The 23,671-nt window shown below is 36.8% G+C and overlaps 1 protein-coding gene and 1 long non-coding RNA gene across 5 annotated transcripts in view; one reads left to right on the forward strand and one right to left on the reverse strand.

Annotated features, from left to right (window-relative positions):
- Positions 1-23,671, reverse strand: part of LOC117924380 (protein ROOT HAIR DEFECTIVE 3 homolog 2) — a 134,098-nt gene that overhangs the window by 50,457 nt on the left and 59,970 nt on the right. For all 4 annotated transcript variants that reach the window (XM_034843004.1, XM_034843002.1, XM_034843003.1 and 1 more), the window contains 10 exons: positions 17,514-17,584; positions 16,812-16,875; positions 16,665-16,730; positions 16,500-16,547; positions 16,339-16,401; positions 16,139-16,195; positions 15,729-15,887; positions 15,580-15,648; positions 15,322-15,413; positions 14,237-14,315 (listed from right to left, as the gene is read on the reverse strand). In XM_034843004.1, coding sequence (XP_034698895.1) covers positions 14,237-14,315; positions 15,322-15,413; positions 15,580-15,648; positions 15,729-15,887; positions 16,139-16,195; positions 16,339-16,401; positions 16,500-16,547; positions 16,665-16,730; positions 16,812-16,875; positions 17,514-17,584 — 768 coding nt within the window. The remainder of the gene's footprint in view (positions 1-14,236; positions 14,316-15,321; positions 15,414-15,579; positions 15,649-15,728; positions 15,888-16,138; positions 16,196-16,338; positions 16,402-16,499; positions 16,548-16,664; positions 16,731-16,811; positions 16,876-17,513; positions 17,585-23,671) is intronic.
- Positions 8,216-8,822, forward strand: LOC117924384. Its single transcript, XR_004652769.1, has 2 exons — positions 8,216-8,316; positions 8,646-8,822. It is a non-coding gene; the product is annotated as an uncharacterized LOC117924384 (long non-coding RNA).

Consider the following 23,671-nt stretch of genomic DNA (forward strand, 5'->3'; position numbering starts at 1 on the left):
CTGAGGTGTCAAGGAGTGTAGGACCTGCCTATAGCCATGGTGGCAACCGATTGCCTTGTCGATTATCAATTGGATGCTTCATCTTCTATGAGTCAGAAAGGCTGAGCAACAACAACAAAGATGAGGCAAAGAAGGGGAATCCTAAAACTCCAAGAAGAATGGAGGCAAGAAGGGGATGGCGACAGAAAAGGGAAGTGATAACAAGAAGTTAAACGTCGCACCAAGGATAAATCCTTTTCAATTGTTGAATGCAATTCAAACAGAGAAAACCCAGAAAGATGAATGTAAAGATCAAGATGGGTGGTCAAAAGTGGTGACCTTAGTGGATAGTGGGGTTCAACCAGAGAAGCAGCAAGGTTGGGCTTACAGTTGTGCAAGGATGGTAGCAAGTTGAAGGCAATGAATAGTGAGGCACAGGAAACACAAGACTTGGCTAAGGATGTGGCTATTCAAGTAGGCAGATGGAAAGGTATGGTTAGTCTACTTAGTCTCCCTTTAGATAACTCTGACTTAATCTTAAGGAATAAGTTCTTCATGAGGGGAAAAGTGATGGTGTTTCCACACTTGAACGGGTTACTTTTCATGGATGAAACTCAACCTTGCTTTGTGTGGGGATTGAGAAAGGTGCCAAAGAGGGGTAAAGTCATCTAGAGAGAGTAGGCTCTTTGCCATTCAAGTGGAGAAAAGATTGGAAACAAGTCAAAAAACCAATGTTGCTGCATTAATGGGAAGCAAGTCAAATTGTGTTGAGAGAATTCCTAATGCAATTTCGCAAGAGGTGCAAGAATCCACTAATGAAAGGACCAATGAACAACAAGATGAAATAGTGCAAGTTGCATAAGAGTCCCAGAGGGGAACCTCCAAGTAGATGGAAGGCTTTGCTTGGAATGGAAGTTTCAGATCAAAGAATCAAGAACTTGAGAAGGCAGTCCAGGACTACCTACAGTCTAAGTCAACAAGGGCGTCGACTACATCAGGTACGTGTGGTTTGTTAACCCCTTAACATGGACCATGTGGTACTAAGGGCTCCATGGGTGAGCACCTTGTACCAATATGGGAAGCCTTGAGGAAAGAGGCAAGGTGGTGGAGGGTTTATGGCATTAGGCTGTAGCACTTAAGTGGGTGAGAGGAGTCATGCACAAGATGAGCACACGAAGCGTATGCACGAGCCATGCACAAGTAGCACGCATGGGGTGCATGCACGAGCTACACGTACTGGTCGAGTGCACAGGGCTCATGCACGGGTCGCCCACATAGCAACCTCGTGCACACACACGAGGCATGAACACAAGCAATAAGAGGGTTTTGGGGAATTTATGAATTTCTTAATTATTTAATAAATCCATTATTCTTCCTCAAACATAGGTGATTTCTCCTCTAGAAACTTCTAAAAAGGGTCGAAATGCTCTTTAAGAAGGAGTAGGTGACTCAAGGTGAGGCATGGTAGCATAGGCGTGGCCACACCAAAAGGACCTTGGTGCAAGGCATATAACATGAGCAAGGCACACCCCCAGCCTTGTTGGCAATCACACATGGACTCCACGACATGTAGTTGTGTGCAACTCGTGGTTGCAATCGCACAAGACATAATGCGGACTTCCCTCTCAATAATGGCATAAGGGCACAATGTCTTGTGCGAGGTAGCTTGAAGAGCCATGGGTGCAACACCACAATCTGTTGCTTGGATGCGCATGGAGATGCAACAACAATGAAGCCAACTCAAGACATGACGCAGGATGCTAAGCACAAGGGTGTAATGCCTTGTGCCGGGATGAAGAGTCACGAGCACAATGCCATGACTTATTACTGCACCAAGAGATGATGGGAGCGACATGGTGTCATAGAAGCAACCACCAAGAGATGATGGGACACAACATGGTGTCATAGTAGCCATAGGAAGAGGCGTGGACTTCAAACAAGGGGTGGTCATGGTCCTCGCCAAAGTATGCAACGATGGGCAAGAAGCCAAGGTGTGATGCAACTCATGTGTGCAATGACACAAGGTGTGGGCATAGAGACAGTTGGTCGCCTTGACATGGATGAGACTCAAAAGTGTAGACCAAGAAGAGGCCTTGGCATGCACAGGAGTTGCTTATATAGGTGCATGCAGTAGTAGTAATAGCAGCACATAGAGTTCAACTTGAAGTGGGATTACAAGTAGAGTAAGAGTAGGAGTCTTATTCCTATTGTAAATTGTAATTGTATTCTAAGTAGGACTCAAAGTCCAAGTAAGAGCAGTTATTGCCATAGCCTATTAAGAAGAGCCCTAGTAGAACTAGGAAGTGTACTCTTAGTCTAACAAGGAGTGGGTGGCACCACTCTATAAAAAGAGGACGGGAGAGCCTCCTATAGAAATCTAGAGAGCATGAACTCACCAATGTTATTGTGGGAGTCTTGCTGAAAAATGTGTCTTACATTCTTATTCAGAGAAGTAATAAAATACAAGTTGGGGTCAGTGCCTTGTAATATGGTGTGTGCCTTGTGTGGGTTTCTTTGATCCAATCTTGTGTGGCTTTAGGAAGGGTGGCTTAGAGGGTTGTCTAAGTGTCGCACAGACATGAAAAATTATACAAGAATTTTCATGCCTATGACACCTTGTATGGTGAGACTTGTTGCAACATTTGTAATGTAATTCATGCTTCTAATTCCTTCATTAGTATCATATGCATTGAGAATTCCTTTCTATGTAATGTATGATTCCTATTCATTCATTGGTATCATGCACATTAATAGTCTCTCCCTCTTTATTATTTTATTGATATTAGCCCAATTAGTTCACACTGAGTCTAGGGTAGGTGGATACACCGAGGACACAATTGTGGATTCCTTATAGATTGATACTATTGTTTGTAGCAATCTTAGGCAATTCATTAGTGTTTTGGTGTGTTACCTCCCATGTAGGTGGGATGACTTGTCTTAGTCATCAAAATGGGGTTTCTGAGGTGGTATACCAATATGTTTGGTTACATATGAACAGGACTTATGGAGGACATATCTATTGCTATCTAAGTGACCTATTCTCTCTTAGCTACTATGCTGTAGGAGTTCTTAACCTTAAGGGGTATATAGACTAAAGTCTTGGTTAGTGGTCGCTATGAGTCATGTATGATCGAAACCCATATAGAGGTTATATATTCTCGTGATCTTGGGTGGTTGTTTATTCAACAAGTAGTCTATGTATACCAAAGGTGGGCATTGTGATATCCTGTTAGGGACAATATATCCCCTTTGAGTAATTCTAATGCCCATGATCAAGGTAAATCCTTAGCCATGGTAATTCCATTTTACTAGTGGAATTGATGTTTTATCCTTCTACGATATGGTAACATTAGTTGATTATGGAAAAGGTGAACTTTTAACTCCAAGGGTAAAGATGTAAATTATTGGGGGATACCACATACCAAATAAATTATGTATATTAGTTCTATTAGGATAAAGCCCTTAAAATCATGATATGATGTAATAAATTCAAAGTTTATTATTTGTTTAATAGAGTTCCATGTGCACTTTTATCTATCTTTATTCCTTGCATTATACCTTATAAGCATTCTGATTTACATCTCTTACATTGTACATGACTTGGGTACGTTAGGAGTTGCATGGAAGATCCAAATTATGGGTTCCTTATAAGTAGATGATTTGTTCACAACCAGTTCATAAACTTGAGCAATTCATTTGAGGCTATAGTGCACTACCTCCTTATTTGAGGGATGCCTGGTCTTGGCCATCAGTATGAGTTTCATATGATGAGTGCATTAGTGCATATAATTATACATTGAACAAGACTTATTGTGAGTCATGATATAAGATAATCAAGTAGTCATGACTTCACCAAACTATGATGTTGTAGTGTCTCTCAACCTTAAAAGAATACTAAGTTTGTGCCAAAGTTAGCAGTGGCTTTAACCTACGGGTGAGATCTTATAATGATCATATATTCCTTATGGATTGAGTCATTACTGATGAAAGCCGGTAACAATGGGTATTCTCAATAAAGGCACTATGGCATCTCATGGGATTGAGATAGTGTCTCCTTGGGTGATCCTAAGGAGCTGTTCAAGGAAACTATGGTCATAACAATTCCTTAAGTGGAACTTAACATAAGTACTTTGTGAGTTAGGATATGTCCGTTGATCACTATAGAAGGATTTGGAATTGAAGGATGATAGAAGTAATCTTAAGAGTTTGATAGCTTTCACCTTGTTAGATTACGGACACTAATTCATAGGGAGACCGTGTACAACAAATAGCATATCATGAACCCGAGCACTTAATATCTCATTTTTTATTTACATAAGGTACTAGAGTGTAATTGATTCTCTATAGTGGGATATTGAATCAACTTCAGAATTAGATTCTGAAAGAGCCAGTACTATCCTATAGTTCCCAGTGGTCCCCGTTCGAGTTCATATACTTGATAACACGATTTTTGAGGGATATGCATAAGGGCATTTTGATAATTTTGTACCATTGCATACAAGTTAGTGAATAGTATCTCTAGATTGGGCTATTGATTAATTAGATAGCCTTGTTGGATTAATTAATTAATTATGACCAATTTTAGGCTAAATTAAGTAACTCAAGCCCAAGGTGGGCTTAAGTTACTTAAGCCTAATAGGAGCCCTATAAATACCCCTTTAAGGGTTAAGGTTTCAAGTCTTCTTCCACCATAATTCTCCACATTTCATAGAGAGAGAGCTCTAGCCTCCACCCTCCAAACTCATACCATTTTAGTGCCTAACATCAAGGGGGAATCATTGGGTGGAAAATCGCGGGTCTATGAGATCTTCACGACTTTAGATTTGTTCTTTGTTGCAAGGATTAGATCTAGGAACATCCAGATCTAGGTAAGTTCTCTATTCTCATGTTCTAAATCCTAAAATTGAATTTATATGCATGTTTTCTTAGGTTTGTATGATCTAGATAAGCTTAGGAATTATTGCATGCACCTAGCTTGATTCTAGAATAGGAAACAGAGTAATCCAAGATTCCCTAAAAGTTAATGGGGAACAAATACCAGGATTAGTAGGTTATGGTACAACTATCAACCGCATGTGGTTGGATTTAATTAGTAGTGCACAAAAAATTGACTTTAGTGGAGTGATAAATTTACAATGAAATTATGTTTATTAAATTTCATGGGAACCACAATCAAATGTTCCATTGGTCCTTGATCGAGCTACCTTCATAGGTCCATTTTTTGTGCGCAAAATTTAGGACTCTATGGCACAAAAGTAAATAGTTCAAAATACCAAAAATCAAATGGAAAAGTTCAAAAGACATCAAACATGCCAATAATCAAAAGGAAAAGTTCAAAATACAAGTTTGTATACTCCAATATCAATTCATGAAACTCCTTAGGAAGATGTAAGTATGGACTTTGTTGTGGGGCTGACCAAAACACAACAGAGAATAGATTCCATCCTTATGATGCTTAAGAGATTTTAAAAAATGGCTCACTTCATTTGTTGCAAAAAGACTATGGATGCATCAAATATAACAAATCTCTACTTTCAAGAGATTATGCGATTACATGGAATTCCAAAATCAATCACATCACATCGAGACTCCAAGTTTCTCTCTCATATCTCGAGAACTTTATGGAAGAAGATTGGAACTAGGCTACAATATAGTACTTCCTATCCTCCTCAAACAAATGGATAAACTAAGGTTGTCAATAGAAGTTTTGGAGGTTTATTGAGGTGCTTGGTTGCAGAAAATCTTAAGTAATTGTTGAGAATCTCAATCATATCAAAATTTTTCTGATATGGTTGTTACCTATTTTTTAAGGATAATCTGGTTGTTACCTATTTTTTAGGGACAATTTGTTTTTTTTTTAAGGATGGGTTATATATTTTAAATTTATTTTTTCCCTAGAAATTTGTGTGTACAGTTGTAGATTTAGTTTGATTTGTTGTAGCTTTTCTATAAAAGGAAGCATGTTTCCCCTATCAATTAATATACGACATTTGTTTACCCTTTCCTACAAGAGTGGGAAGTTCTGGTTACACAAACAGAATTTGCCTAAAACTATTCCAAGAATCGAACTACAGGAATAAGTCCTTTTAAGGTCGTTCATGGGAGGTAGCCGATGCATCTTTATGATTTAGCTCCTTCACTAGAAATGAGAAGAAATAACTTATAGGGTGAAAACATGCTTGACTTAAAACTGCATAAAGAAATCATATTGAAGATCAAGGAGTTGAATGCATAGTATAAAAAATATGTAGATCAAAAGAGACACAACCAAAGCTTCCAAGAACACAACATGGTGATGATGTACCTACACAAGGGAAGATTTCCAGCTAGCTCTTATTCCAAACTAAGTAAAAGAAAGATAAGACCCTACAGAATTATCAAGAAGATTGGGGAGAATGCTTATGCGGTTGATATGCCAAAACATACGAGAATAGATTCAACATTCAATATTTTATATTTATATTTATACACTAGTGAGAAAGTAAAAGAGGTCTTTGGCAACACCAAACTCGAAGACAAGCTTCTTCTAAGGAGGAGAGAATGATGCAGTCATTAATAAAGAATTGATAGCAAGTTTGAATAGTCAAAGGTTTGATTGAGAAAAGTTTTCTATTAAATTAGAAGTCAAAAGGTCTTTAATTTATTTATTAGAATTATAATAAATGAATATATAAAGGCTATAAATTGTATCTTGAACTGTGGGAAAACGTGAATTATGGTTGTAAATTAATGGCTTGTGTTTTGCTGTGTATAGTAATTATGCTAGTTTAGGAGAGTTTGTTTGTAACAGCCAGAATTCCTAGAATTAGGTTAATTTAGTTAGTTTCCTATTTCGTTTATCCCATAAATCATGGGATTTGATATAGCCTAGTCATTAGTTTCCTTTTCTATAGCTAAGACTTTTCTGTATAAAGCTAGTATAGTTTTCTGAGAAGGAAGGAGAATAAAATTATTCCACAATTCTGCTCTCTCAATTTACGTCATGGTATCAGAGCTGAATTAGGATCCTTGGAAGTTATTTTGTTTCAGCCTTCATTGCTGAATACAGTGCCCAATTTTTCTTCTATTTTTGAAACTCAAAACTGAGCATTTGTTTCCTCTCCTGGAATTTTCATTTTCTTCTTGGCCTTCATTGCCATTCATTTGCCTTTTTTTTGCCTTCATTGTCAATCTGATCTCTTGGTCTTCAACGTTGTCTATTGTTGACCCACGTGCTTTGCCTGAATCACCTAGAAATTGCCGTTTTTTTTTTTTGAAAAAAAAAAATGTCAGAGATTTCAGAAATAACCACTACAGTCCAATCAGAGGAGATTATTCGAACCCAACATTCCGGAGAATTGCAGAATATCCAGGCTGCATATAGGCTGGATGGAAAAAATTATCTGAAATGGTCCCAACTTGTTCGCACCGTGTTGAAAGGGAAAGGGAAGATCAGCCATCTCATGGGTACAGGGCCGAAACTAGGAGATCCTCATTTTGAAGCATGGGATGAAGAAGACTCCATGATTATGGCATGGTTGTGGAATTCTATGATTCCTGAAATCAGTGACACATGCATGTTCCTAGCTACTGCCAAGGACATTTGGGATGCAATCCAACAGACGTACTCTAAGGCGAGAGATGCGGCCCAAGTATACGAGGTCAAGGTGAAAACTGTTGCTGCTAAACAGGGAGATAAAACTGTTACTGAGTATGCTAATCAATTGAAATCTTTATGGCAAGAACTTGATCATTACAGGGTAATAAAGACCAAGTGTCCCGAAGATGCTGCTATTCTCAAGGATTTCATAGAACAAGATCGAGTCTATGATTTTCTTGTTGGACTCAATCCAGAATTCGACCAAGTGCGAATCCAGATTCTTGGCAAGCAAGAAGTTCTGTGCTTTAATGAGGTGGTGGCATTAATTCGAGGAGAGGAAAGCAGAAGATGCCTGATGCTTAATCCACAAAACACGGACAGCTCGGCTATGGTGGCTGGCAGTGGTAACAATTCAGCCACAAATATGGAAAGAGTACTAGTTTCTGGCAATGGAAGATCTAGTCAACCAAAGACTCAAAATCGTGACTACAAGGACAACTTATGGTGCTCTTATTGTAAGAAGGCACGCCATACGCGTGAGCGGTGCTGGAAACTACATGGAAAACCACCAAGTCGAGAGTGGGGACAGAAGGGAGAACAACCAAGTAATAATGGTCAGGCCCATGTTACAACAGTACAACAGAATGGAACAACACCGCAAGAGATAGGCAGTCTTAATCAAGAAGAAGTTGAGAGGGTGAGGTCTCTTATTTGCAACCTTGACAAACCAGCAGGTACTGGTTCATTGGCGTATTCAGGTAAGTTTCCATTCTCTATCAGATTAAATGTCTCGGATATAACCTTTGCCAACTCCTGGGTCATTGACTCAGGTGCTACCGACCATATGACTCATTCACCAAACATTTTTTCCACATATTTCCCATGTTCAAGCAGTAGAAAAATAGCCACAGCCGATGGCTCCTTGACCACTGTAGCAGGTATAGGAGATGTCAAAATAAGCCCATCACTGATGTTAAAAAATGTTCTTCATGTCCCTAGGTTAACCACGAACCTCATTTCTATCCAAAAACTCACTCAAGATTTACATTGCAATGTGGTTTTTTATCATAGTCATTGTGTATTTCAGGACGAGGATTCGGGGAGGATGATTGGACATGCTAGAGAACGGGATGGACTCTACTATCTCAAAGCACCAAGTCAATCAAACATTACCAAAGGCAAATCATCTCATTCTTTTGTCTCAGAAGTTTTTTCATTCAATAAAGAAAAAGTTTGGCTTCATCATCGCCGACTTGGACATCCATCATTTAGGGTTATTAAAATTCTGTTTCCTTCCTTATTTAAAGGTCTAGACGTCGAACATTTTCATTGTGAAGTGTGTGAACTTGCTAAACACAAACGTGTGTCTTTTCCAGTTAGCAATAAAGAAGTTCTATTCCTTTTTATCTCATACACAGTGACATTTGGGGTCCTTCTCCTATTCCTAACATTACTGGGGCTAAATGGTTTGTTTCATTAATTGATGATTGTACTCGAGTCACTTGGATTTTTTTGCTCAAACATAAATTTGATGTCAGTACTGTCCTTCCAAATTTTTGTTCTATGATTAAGACTCAATTTGGGGTCAATATCAAAAGATTTAGGTCGGATAATGCTAAGGATTATTTCAATCAAGTCCTAACTCCATACTTTCAAAGGGAAGGAATAATACATGAGTCATCTTGTGTTAACACTCCACAGCAAAACGGAGTGGCAGAAAGAAAAAACGGTCACCTTCTTGACTCAACCCGATCCTTCATGTTTCAGAAAAATGTGCCTAAATCCTTTTGGGGAGAAGCAGTTCTTACAGCTGCTCATCTCATAAATAGATTGCCTTCTAGGATCTTGGGATTCAAAAGTCCAATGGACATACTTTCAACATTCTATCCAAACCTACACACTACAAACAATCTTGTTCCTAGGATATTTGGGTGTGTGGCATTTGTCCATGTTCATAATCAAAACAGGGGGAAGTTAGATCCACGGGCATTAAAATGTGTTTTTTTGGGTTATTCTTCAACTCAGAAAGGGTATAAGTGTTACCATCCTCCATCAAAAAGATTCTATGTCTCGGTAGATGTTACTTTCCATGAACAAGAATCTTATTTCACTATTCCTTATCTTCAGGGGGAGAATTCGGTAATGGAAGATAAGGATAGGGGGATTTTTTATTCCTTGATCTGCCATCACTTCCCTTGTCAAAACAATCTCGTCCCACTAATCCTTTGATTGAAACCTTACCTAAATTGCCCGATCAGCCTGAACCTGTGCCTGAAAATCCAAAATCTGCCCCTGAGAATGTGAGATTTGACAAAGTGTTTTCGAGGAAGAAGACTTTTGTCCCTGAATCTGTGCAAGTCCAAGACTTCAACCCAAATTCTGAGAATGAGGTAACAATTTCTAATCCTTCATTGCAATCTGAATTTCATGTGAACAATGATGACCATGACCTCCCTATTGCTGTTAGGAAAGGATTAGAGAATGCACAAATCGACCTCTATACCCTCTTACACACTTCCTATCCTTTAAAAAATTTTCACCAGCTCATAGAGCCTTCCTTGTTAGCCTAAACACTATTTCTATCCCTACCACCGTATCCGAGGCTTTGACCGATGAAAATGGAAACAAGCTATGAATGTGGAGATGGAGGCATTAGAAAAAAACAAAACTTGGGAGTTGGTAAAATTGCCGACAGGAAAGAAACCCGTGGGGTGTAAATGGGTTTATACTGTGAAATACAGAGCAGATGGATCAATAGAAAGATACAAGGCTAGATTGGTTGCCAAGGGTTATACTCAAACCTATGGGATTGATTACCAAGAAACTTTTGCTCCGGTCGCAAAGATGAACACTGTTAGAGTCTTGTTGTCATTAGCAGCTAATTACAATTGGGATTTGCAGCAATTTGATGTCAAGAATGCTTTTTTGCACGGAGAACTAGAGGAAGAAATTTATATGGAGGTCCCGCCAGGTTATGACAATAATTTAGCTGCTCAGACTGTATGTAAATTAAAAAAGGCCTTGTACGGACTTAAGCAATCACCACGAGCATGGTTTGGAAGATTCGCAAAAGTGATGATAACCATGGGATATAGGCAAAGTCAAGGAGATCATACGTTGTTCATTAAACACTCATCTTCGGGGAGACTCACAGCTCTCTTGGTGTATGTCGATGACATAATAGTGACAGGAAACGATGACAAGGAGAGACAGGTTCTAAATCAATGTTTGGCTGAGGAATTTGAAATCAAGGCATTAGGGAGGTTGAAATATTTTCTTGGTATTGAGGTGGCTCACTCTAAGCAAGGCATTTTTATCTCCCAACAGAAGTATGTTACAGATCTTCTCAAAGAAACTGGCAAGACCGCATGCAAACCAACAAGTTCTCCAATAGATCCGAATCTTAGACTCGGAGAGGCAGAAAATGATGCTACAATAGATAAAGAAATGTATCAACGTTTGGTGGGAAGGCTCATTTATCTATCTCATACACGACCAGATATAGCATATGCAGTGAGTGTGATTAGTCAATTCATGCATAGTCCAAAGGAAGCTCATCTACAGGTAGCTTATCGAGTGTTACAATATCTCAAAGGGACACCAGGTAAAGGTATTCTGTTCAAAAGGAATGGAGGGTTAGTACTTGAGGCATATACAGATGCTGACTATGCTGGCTCAATTATTGATAGAAGGTCAACTTCTGGATATTGCACCTTTCTTGGTGGAAATCTCGTGACATGGAGGAGTAAGAAACAGAATGTGGTAGCGCGGTCTAGTGCGGAGGCAGAATTCCGAGCAATGGCTCAGGGTGTGTGTGAACTACTATGGTTGAAGATCGTTTTAGAAGACTTAAAGATTAAATGGGATGGCCCAATGAGACTCTATTGTGATAATAAATCTGCAATCAGCATAGCTCACAACCCGGTACAGCATGATCGAACGAAGCACATTGAAATTGACAGACACTTCATCAAAGAAAGTTGGATAGTGGATTGATATGTACACCTTATGTGTCTACACATGGTCAACTTGCTGATATACTTACCAAAGGGCTAAGTAGTTCAGTGTTTCAAAGCTTTGTATCCAAGCTGGGAATGGTGAATACCTATTCACCAGCTTGAGGGGGAGTGTGGGAAAACGTGAATTATGGTTGTAAATTAATGGCTTGTGTTTTGCTGTGTATAGTAATTATGCTAGTTTAGGAGAGTTTGTTTGTAACAGCCAGAATTCCTAGAATTAGGTTAATTTAGTTAGTTTCCTATTTCGTTTATCCCATAAATCATGGGATTTGATATAGCCTAGTCATTAGTTTCCTTTTCTATAGCTAAGACTTTTCTGTATAAAGCTAGTATAGTTTTCTGAGAAGGAAGGAGAATAAAATTATTCCACAATTCTGCTCTCTCAATTTACGTCATGAACACCATTAGAAAGTCATTGAGGGCTAGCATTATAAAAGTGAAGAACCTACTTATTGTAAAGACTCTTATTTTATTTTCTAGAAGAAAAATACTAAGGGCCTGTTTGGTTGATGTTTTCAAGAACTGTTTTATGTTCTTGAAAACAAAAAACACTGAAAACGTGTTTGGGAAAGGGGGTGATTTTTGTTTTTGGTGTTTTCCGTGTTCTCGATAGGCCTCATTTCAAAGAACAAAAAAAAATTGTTTTGATTTTTTTCTTCACTGTTAAAGGAAGAGTTGTTCTTTGTGTTTTCTTCTCCTGTTTTTTGTGTTTCCCTACATGTGTTTCTCCTTCAGTAGTAAGAAATGAAGGTCATGGAGAATGAAGATGGCAGCCATGTTAGCTGACTATGGTGGTCCGGTACGACTCGATTGAGTCCTACCCGCCTCGACACTGATCGCACCAAGTCTAATGCCAGGTACAACCAATCCGATTATGAGATTCTCAAATCCCAATTTCAAACCATCAATCTTGTCTGCCATGAAGATTAAAGAAAAAGAATTAGTACTATTCCCATTTAACCCAACTGTTACCTCTCTATTAAGATGAGAGATCAGGGGATGAGGGCTTCCTTACCTCACTACAATTGACGAACTGCGAGAGCTTCAATGCCAGTGGATGGTGACTCATCGTCGCCGACACCAGGACTGAACTTAATATTATTCTCCAGCTCCGGCGACCCTTGATTGTGATTGGGATTTGGGGGAGATCTTTGGGTTTGGGGATTTTCCGGTGGTTGTTGGGATAGGGAGAACCATATTTGGTAAAGTTGTAATTTTATAATTTATAAATGCAACATCAAATTTAATATTTGGTAAAGTTATATTTGGTAACTTATATGTAGCATCAAATTTAATATTTGGTAAAGTAATATTTAGTAAATGATAATTTATACATTATAAAAAAACTTGTAAATTTTATAATTTATATGCAACATCAAATTTAATACTTGGTAATTTATATGCAATATCATATTTAATAAATAATAACATGGTTTGTATAAAATACATTTACATGTTGATCAACTTCTGATATGTATTTATATGATAAACAGATTATATTTACATTTGAATCATTTTTAATTTATTATATCATGTAATTTTTTTTATCTTATAATATTTTAAATTGCATTAGGAAATCAATAATTATTTTTAAATGGTAAAAAAATTATATTTATATTTGAATTATTTTTTATTTTATTAATCTTTTTACCTTATTTATCTATATCATATTCCATGTTCATATTTATCTACTAAAAATTAACAAAAATTATAATTGGTGTAAATAAATTTAAGAATAATTTTTAAAATTTTAGTAAAATGTGAATTTAAAAATTATTTATATGCTTATGATATCAAGTTAATTGAAGAAAAAAAACCTTTAAATATGTTTTTTATTTTAATTGTTCTAAAAAACTTTTTTTATTAACTCAACCAAACGTTTTTTTTGTTTTCAAGAACAAAAATTGTTTTCCAGAATCCAATTCCCAAACACAATTTTTTTTAAAAAAATACCAAAAACTGTTCTCAAAAACTGTTTTCCAGAACAGTTTTCAAAAACAGCAACCAAACAAACCCTAAGTGATTATTCAGAACTTTGTGGTTTTAGTTTATGCAGAGTGTTTTTCCTAGATTTCTCCTTAAGAAATCTAAGATCCAATGGTGCTTGGAGTAACTTGGGTGTGGTTTACTTGGATAATAACTATATTAGTTTTTTAGTTTTCATCAATTGACTTTAGATATATCTCCTAAATAGCATAGAATACAGAAGACATTGTTTGCATGCCAATGCTAAAATGTTGAACATTGTACCAATACTAACTCAATTACTTTAAAAGCTAAAAACACCATGGAGAAATTTTATGGAGAAAAATCATATCAAATGGTTTAAAGAAGAGGATTAGAACATATCTTTGTGTTTTCAAATTAAATTAGTTATCAAAATTAAGAAACACTATGTTAGAAGAAAAAATGTCAACAAAAACTAATAAAATTCATCATATTGTCCAAGAACAAAACTGTATAACTTTACATTAAGGTATTTAAATGTCACTCAAACAACAAGAAATCCATAATAAATTAAACACCTTCCTATTAATTTTTTCCTAAAATAGGGGTGCTACCAAGATAAAGAATTTGAGTTCAATGACAAAATATAGACTTCTGTGTTTGTATTATGAATATGATTATAATTATAATTATAAAGAGTAGAGAGCCTTACATTTAATGCTTTTATCTCTAAATGTAGTCGTTTTGTATCTCTTACTTTTTCATCAAAGTAGATAGTCTCCTTGTCATATCTACAGGAAAAAAAAAAAAAAAAACCAAAGAAAGAAAGAAAAATGTTTGGAGTAAGGAGATCAAACACTCAAAACCAAACATTCAAGGAATAGAATCCAATGCTTCAAGTATAACATAATAATTACTCAAGGACATTATAGTGATAGAGTTCCTTCTCAAATTTGACTGAAAATATGGTAAAAATTATTATTCTAATAGAGGAACCAATCCATGTATACTTACGAAGTTTTAGTAAGTTTAATATGAGAAATCATACATAGGCTTGCTGGGTTCAATCTTTGACTCTCACTTAAAGTTCAGTCACCCCAGAAGTAAGTTAGAATTAAAACATGAAAGGTTAAAGAAGTAAAAGAACAATGTGAAAGATAAGAGTAGTGCAGGTCCTAATGGAACCCAATTGTTATGGTCTTGACCTAAGATAATTGCACAAGAAAATTGGCCAAGAGGAGATTTGAGGTTATATTTTGCATGCCTTTCTTGTGCATTAAAGCTTATCCTCACTGTGCATGTTCTTGCTGTTTTCAATTTCACAACTACCTGCTACTCAGGCTCCTGAAGGAGTTTGCACATGGTTGACATTTTACTTGCTAATAGTCATTTAAGTTTGGTAATAGAGCTGCTGAGTGCTGAGTAAATTGGTTTCACTTTATGAAATGGAGGAAGTAGGGGTATTAAGGAAGCAGTCAACAGCTTCAAAGAAATATTGATGCAAAACCTATATGTAACTACAGCTGCTCACTGAATTTAGGATGAATATCTTGAGGCAGATATAACATTAACTGCATCTTAAGATTCTTTTCATTTTTCTGGAGATGAAGATCATACAATGAGTTTAGTAGCACAGATGTACCAAATATATACTGCAAAGATATGAGAACTTCCACTTCACTACAATTTAAAACAATTAACTCCCATAAATCACAAAGTGTAGGTCAGTAGATTGTTTGGAGAAATAAACATTGTTGGAATTAGACAATAATAAATCAGAATCAGATGTAAACTTACTCAGAAAGATAGGTTTCCAGGATTGAGCTGATCCATTTTCCAAAACCTGATACTGGACCAGCTTGAACAGCATTCTCCAACGCCACCAAATCCTATATGATCAACAAACATTTATCTAGTGAACGATTTCTTTTTAGAAGAAAGGTAACTCCAGGAAGGAAGAGAGGAGGAGAGAGTGTATAAGAGAAAAGAGAAGGATACATACATACATATATATATATATATAGAAAGAGAGAGAGGGAGAGAGAGAGAGAGTACCTTATCACAGACCAGACCAGAGAGCTTCTCATTGGCAATCTCTTCACACCGAACAGTAGCAACCATTACCTAGTAATCAGAAGATAAATAAAGGAGATAAGACATGTGATTGAACAGTTCTGTTTACAAAGAGGAGCAAGATAGAAAACCTTGTGTGCAGGAAGGTCAAGGTCCTTGTTTTCTCTTATAACTTGCCATATTTTCTGTGCACTGAAGCAAAATCCTGAGCCAGGGACAACGCCCCGTCTATCACCAGCAAGCCCTCCAGGAGCAATAGAATGGAAAAATCGCTTCCTCAGTTGAGCAACCTGTATAAGAAAGCATATATAGCCATAAGCATACAAGTACCTTCTTACAACTCTAGATTAACATAAAAGGAAATGTACCTATAAATTTATGACCACTGATTAAATTAAATGCCAAGGATCCTAAGCCTTAGTTATTTGATAGAGTCAATAGTTTAGATTGCAAACCCATGACTTGGATTGAAAAAGATGTTGCAATACACTCCAAAGTTTATAACCGCTTGATTCTCTGCTATTTATATTAGAGGGGATACCTGCTCTTTAAACTGCTTCTCCTTCTCTTCATAGCTGGATAAAGCAACGACCTCCACCTTCAAGTCAAAAACTGGTCAAATCAGAAGAAAAGCTAAGCCAAATATCAAATGAGTGTACATATCGAATTAGTTAGTCACACAGGCTATGAGGTGATGGGCTGTGAGACAGTGTGTGGGGTTGAGGGAGGTGGCGTTCTTACATAGAAAAATTCACTAAGAGGTGTGTCCTTGAGTGCTTGGGGCTTAGAAACTGTATCCCATATCTGCAGCAACAGTGACCACCCATCATAATGCTGAAGAGAAAGAGTAACAAAGAAAAACTGATGCAAACTGGAAGACCATAAAACTATGCATAAAATACCTTTTGAATGTCTTCCCTTAGAACAGGTTCCAAATATTCAAGTGGAGTCTACATGTACAGTCATGAACAGGCAACAATTTCAAATGGAATAAAAAGGGGAAAAAGCTAAAGCCCAATATATTTCAACAAACACCTTTCAAGAAAATTTGCAGTTTGACTCCAGACCTTTGTTTTATCACGTATAACAAACAGTAGTGTCGTTTTGCGTGGGCTAAATAAGCGCATCATGACCTATAGAAGAGAAACGGGACTCATCTTATTGAATTTGTTATGCAATATTGTACTAGATACAAAAATATGGATAGGGAGTACCTGGAAAACTGTTTTCAGAAGAGGTTTGTTCGCAGCATGCTCTCGACCAATATCATGGCACCACCTGTAATAGATATTCAAATTCAATGCTCATATAGTTCTATAACAATATACCCTGAGCATCACCCGCCATTTATGTCTGCGAAACTCTTGATCTCATGATTTCAATAAACTGAAAAACAAAATTCATTCCTGCTTTTTCTTGCTTACAGTATTGGTCTTCCAAGGTTATTGTAAGTCGATCTGGACACTAAATCCTGACAACCCACGCACAAGCTTATGACTAAAAATTTCAGCAAGATAATTATGATGTACAGGCTGACATTTGGAAACGCAGGCATAGCTCAGTCCAGCATTCAGTAGTTAAAATTTTACAGCTCCTACATATACTCAAAGTACATGCAAACCATGTCAAGTATATATATGAAATACAGTACAAGCAAAAAAAAAAAACTCAACATGGGCACATAGTAATTTCTTTACATGCAGAACTACCAGTTCTTTAAAAGTCTGGACTGGGCTATGCTCAACCTGTGGTTGGGCTAGGCTTAGGCATATATATAACTAATAATACCTGTGGTTTGCCAGCCTGAGCTCAGCTCAGATCAACCACAGCTAGCACGAGATGCAGATAACCATCAACTTATCATGTAAGGAAAGAAAAAGGCATTAAAAGCACTAGAATGCTAAACTAAAACTCACATGTTTATCAGCACAATGTCTGATATTGCCAAAGCAAACAAGGCACTTTGTTTCTCAAATGCAGTATCATCCTGGAATAGACAAGATTTTGCCACAGGAAGCATGAGACAAAACAGAAATTAAGAACTCAAATGAAAACTCACCATTTCAACCGGTAAATAAGTTACACATGCACACCATCATTGCACAAACACTAAATTGAAAATAGTCATTAAGTGCTTAACAATGTTCAAAGATGGAACATAATCCCATCAATTTTGATAAAACTTAAAAGGAAAAAGACAAAAATAGTAAGTGGTCTCAGCAAGGAAAAACTATGATTTAAGTTTCACAATTATCCCAGTGATTTCTGATCATATGGGAAAAAAACAGCATAAAAACAAAAGCAAAAATCTTTTTTCCAATAAGAAATTAAACTTGTATTATATTTACATATATGTAAGAATTCATACTAAAGAGAGAAGAATGAGAAATCCTTTAAAAGGAAAAAGAAAAACTACAAGAGTATGTGGAGGTATGGAGCAAAAATCCTCAAAGTAGAAAGCCATTAGCCTTCTACCCTTAGAAGATAAAATATGAAAGTACAAAACCAAAAAATTGGCTCCTCTATTAGTCAGCCAAATGGTTTCCTGGTTAGATAATTTTAGCTTCCATAAAAACAACCTAACTCTAACCCAATTCCACAACCCTTTGTATCAAATGGTCTTATCTCCAAGATCCTCTACAATTGTTAGTCATCCAAGACCAAATTGTAATAGAATCCCTCTCCACCAGTAAATTTCTGACGTTAAATTCTCATATGACTTTATGATCCTCAAGCAAAGCAAGTATTTTCCTCTTCACTAACCAAACCCAAACTTGTTTCTCGACAAAAAGTTTGAATAATCTCACTCTATGATCCCGAATGAGTTCTCCAATGCTCATCCATCCTTGACTACCCAAGGAATATAATGTAGGACAACCCTAAGGTGACTGTTAACAATAAAAAAATGGGTGAGCTAGGGCGTCACCACTTTAGGATTGAAGAAGGGGAATGAGGGATTAAAATTATTGAAACAAGAAAATCATAGACAAAAGCAAGGAAGAAAGAGAAAAAAAACATTGAGCAAGCAAGCGAGCAAGAGAGAGAGGAAAATCTTAGTCCCACTATAGCATTTTAAAAGTCTCGTCAAGAAAAGAAACAATAGAGTGTCATCATAGAACCTCACAAAGTATGTCAAGAAAATTAATATCATTCATCATTATTTATTATCCTCTTGGTTAGATCAAATAACCTTACTTATAATCTTTAGAAAACCCAAAATACTTAACAAACTACAAAAAAAAGGAACCTAACTTATATGATAACTTATTATGACTCATAATTCTTTTAAAGAACTGTAATACCCTCCAAATAATTGAATCAAATAGAAAATAGACACTTTAAGAAAATGGGTTTTTTTATCAAATAAAAACTTGTTAGAAAATATATACGTGGGAGGAGATGAAAATCGTGATGAGCCTGTTTGTTCCAAGTCATTACTACCGAGAGTTGTGTCAAAAATTGCACAGTCTTACACAAGGTAATCAAAGTGTGGAGGATTATTATAAGGAGATGGAAATTGCTATGATTCGAGCGAATGCAGAGAAGGAACGAGAGGCTACTATGGCTAGATTCTTAGTTGGTTTGAACAGGGAAATTGCTAATTTGGTGGAATTGCAACATTATATGGAGTTAGAAGATATGGTGCACATGGCTATCAAAATTGAGAACCAACTCAAGAGGAGGGGCAGTAGTACACGGCAAAACCCAAACTCGAGATCATCATGGAGACCGAATTTTGTGAAGAAAGAGGAGAAGCAAGCCACTGCCAAGCCCAAAATCAAGCAAAAACAAGAAGTGACCAGCCATGGAAATCAAGGTAAATCTAATTCTTCAACCATTCAGAATCATGATATTAAGTGTTACAAATGCCAAGGCAGGGGTTACATAGCAAGCCAATATCCAAATAAAAGAGTTATGATATTACGAGATAATGGTGAGATTGAATCCGATGACGAAGATGACACCGAATCTATGCCACCATTGGAGTACGTGGATGATGAGGAATACACTGTCCAAGGTGAATTGTTTGTTGCAAGGAAATGACAATACAATGAAAAACATCCTTTATACTAAATGCCACGTGCAAAACAAGGTATGTAGTGTAATTATTGATGGAGGTAGTTGTACTAGCATTGCTAGCACTACATGGTGGAGAAATTAGAGCTATCAACAATTAAACATCCCCAACCTTACAAGTTGCAATGGCTCAATAATAGTGGTGAGGTGAGGGTTACTAAACAAGTGTTAGTATCCTTCCGCATTGGGAAACATGAAGACAAAGTTTTGTGTGATGTAGTTCCGATGCAAGCTAGACACTTGTTACTAGGCCGACCATGGCAATTTGATCGGCATGTTAGGCGGAATGGTTTCACCAACAAATACTCATTTGTGCTTAATCAAATGACAATCACTCTAGTCCCTTTGTCACCAAAGGAGGTCTATGAAGATCAAGTGAGGTTACAAAAAGAGAGTGATATAAAGAAAGTGAGTGAGAAAAAGAAAACAAGTGAAAATCAGAAAGAAAATAAAAATGAGGCCGAGAAAAATGAAAAAGAAAACAAAAGGACAAATTCAGCCATTGAGAGAAAACCAGAGAGAAAAACAAATTTCTATGCAAAAGCAAGTGAAATAAAAAGAGTGATGTTTTTAAATCAGTCAATGATAGTACTTTTGTACAAAGAGGCATATTTAAACACTAACAAACTTAACGCGTCTTTGCCTAGTTCGGTTGTTTCTCTTTTGTAGGAGTTTGATGATGTCTTTCTTGAGGAGGTTCCACATGGTTTACCTCCTATTCAAGGAATTGAACATCAAATCAATTTTGTGCCCGATGCTTCCATTCGAAACCGACCAACCTATCGAAGCAATCCCGAGGAGACAAATGAGCTACAAAGGCAGGTTAGTGAATTGATGGAAAAGGGGTACGTAAGGGAAAGTATGAGTCTGTGCGTCGTGCTAGTGATTTTGGTTCCTAGGAAGGATGCGACATGGAGAATGTGCGTTAATTGTCGAGCAGTCAACAACATAACGGTAAAGTACCGTCATCCTATTCCTTGCTTAGATGATATGTTAGATGAATTACATGGTTCATGTGTATTTTCTAAGATTGATCTAAAGAGTGGGTATCACCAAATAAGAATGAAAGAAGGCGATGAATGGAAAATTGCTTTTAAAACGAAATATGGTTTATATGAGTGGTTAGTTATGTCATTTGGATTAACTAATGCACTGAATACTTTCATGCGATTAATGAACCATGTCTTGTGTGCTTTCATAAGCAGATTTGTTGTTGTTTATTTTGATGATATTCTCATTTATGGCAAAAACTTGGATGATCATGTTGTGCACTTAAATTCAATTATGGATGTACTTAGAAAAAAGAAGTTCTTTATTAACTTGAAGAAGTGCACCTTTTGCACCGATAAGCTTGTGTTTCTTGGTTTTGTTGTGAGTGCACAAGGAATACAGGTTGATGAAGAGAAGATCCGCGCAATTCAAGACTGGCCAAGTCCCATGAGTGTAGGTCATGTTTGTAGTTTTCATGGACTCGCTAGTTTTTATAGGAGATACGTGAAAGACTTTAGCAGCATCACCTCACTGCTTACCAAAGTCATCAAGAAGAATGTTGGATTCAAATGGGGAGATGAACAAGAGAAGGCGTTCCAATTGATCAAGGAAAAATTAACTCATGCTCATTTACTTGTTTTGCCTGATTTTACTAAAACGTTTGAAATTGAATGTGATGCTTCAGGTACAGGTATAGGTGTAGTTCTTATGCAAGGAGGAAGACCAATTGCATATTTCAGCGAGAAGTTAAGCAGGGCAGTCTTAAACCACCCTGTGCATGATAAAAAATTGTATGCGTTAGTTCGAGCATTGGAAACATGGCAACATTATCTTTGGCTTAAGGAGTTCGTGATTTACACTGATCATGAGTCCTTGAAGCATTTAAAAGGCCAATACAAATTGAATAAGAGACATGCACTATGGGTGGAATTCATTGGGATATTTCCATATGTCATCCGATACAAGCAAGGCAAGGAAAACATTGTTGTCGAGGCACTTTCTCGAATGTACATTTTAGTTTCTACTCTTGATGAAAAATTACTTGGTTTTGAGCACATTAAAGAATTTTATCCTTTAGACCACAATTTTTGTGAGGAGTTTCGAGCCTATGAGAAAAACGTAGTGAGTAAGTTCTTTAGGCACGAGGGTTTCTTGTTTCAGGAAAATAAATTGTGTGTGGAATTGCTCTTTGTGTGAATTGTTAGTAAGGGAATCCCATGGTGGAGGGTTAATGAGACACTTTGGAGTTGCTAAGACCTTAACCATTCTGCAAAAATACTTCTATTGGCCACACATGAAAAGAGATGTTGAGAGAATTTGTGGTAGATGTGTCACATGTAGGCAAGCAAAATCCCGAGTGCAGCCCCATGGTTTATACACGTCACTGCCTATTCCTAGTGATCCTTGGATTGATATTTTGATGGACTTTGTGTTAGGTTTGCCTAGGTCTAAACGTGGTAGGGATTCAATTTTTGTGGTTGTGGATAGATTTTCTAAGATGGCACATTTCATTCCATGTCACAAAACCGATGATGCTTCACATGTTGTTGATTTGTTCTTTAGACAAATTGTAAGATTACATGGTATGTCTAGGACAATAGTTTCGGATAAAGATGTTAAATTCTTGAGTTACTTTGGAAGACTTTGTGGTGTAAGTTAAGATTTAAGTTGTTATTTTCTACTACTTGTCACCCACAAATTAATGGTCAAACCGAAGTAGTGAATAGGACTTTGTCTACTTTGTTGAGGGCTATTATTAAAAGGAACATAAAAACTTGGGAAGAGTGTTTACCAAACATTGAGTTTGCTTATAATCGTACTATTCATTATGCCACTAAGTTTTCACCATTTGAAATTGTTTATGGTTTTAATCCTTTAACTCCATTGGATTTAATGCCATTACCTTTGTGTGGACCCGCATTTTTCACGTGCGTCCCCACTCGATCGGCGAGACTCGCTTTTTATTTGTGAAAAATTAATTTTAGAAAAGTTGGAGTCGCCACCTATTTTATTTTTATTTTAAAGGGAAAATAAAATAAGAAAGAAAAACCCTAAAAAGTGACTCCATAGTTTTGGAAAAAGCATGTCTTTGGGAAACCTGAGTCTTGGTCCGGGGATCAGGTTACTTACTGGGAAGGTACCTCTAGGAGGTAGCACCCCTCTAAGCCCTAAAAAGGTCTCTACTGACTAAGTTGAGGGAAATGTGGCAATTAATCAGTTAATTATAGATACCTAAATAGGCTAGGTGATTTTAGAGAGTGGCATGCCAAACACGATCAAATTGCAATAAAGGAGAGTTAGGGTGCGTACCTGAACCGCTCTTCAAGCGCTATCATAAAACATAAAAGTTAGTGTAGAAATGTAGCACACAACATTTGTTTTATTCAAGCAAATCAGGCATATATCAAGACATCCGAGAATCACGTCAAATATGGATATGGTCATCAATGGCATACAAGTCCATAGAGTTCTAGAAAATAGATGAGAAGAGAGCATACCTGGATAGCAAGCTAGTACTCCTCTATGTGAATCAAGAGCATCTCAACAATAAATACGAAACAAATTCATGTATATCATCAAGAAGAATAAAAAATCAACATATCAAGCAAACAATATTGAAGAAGGTATCATGAATGTTGGACCCCCCACCAAAGTCCATATTACTTTTGCACGAATCGATTCAATGAATTCCATTGTTTGGAATCATGAAGTTTGTTCATGCTTGTGAAAAATCAAGAAGATAAAAAAAAAAAAATGGTTGAAAGTCAAAGAAAATAGTGAAAGTGCATGCCGAGAGGAAAAATGGCAGCAAAGGATTATTGAAGATGGATTTTTCAATGCTGAGAATATTTAGTTGAAAAATGATTCAAAAATTCAATGTAAAACAATAAATTCCCAATCAAAGAAGCGAAGAGAGGAGGAGGTGTGTGTAGCAAGATAGCCATGAGGGACTGGAGCTTGGGAGGTTTAGCTGTTGCTAGATTGCTGATGGTTGTATGAAGAGGCC

This window comes from Vitis riparia, chromosome 10 (assembly GCF_004353265.1).
Source record: "Vitis riparia cultivar Riparia Gloire de Montpellier isolate 1030 chromosome 10, EGFV_Vit.rip_1.0, whole genome shotgun sequence".
Taxonomy (NCBI): Eukaryota; Viridiplantae; Streptophyta; class Magnoliopsida; order Vitales; family Vitaceae; genus Vitis; species Vitis riparia.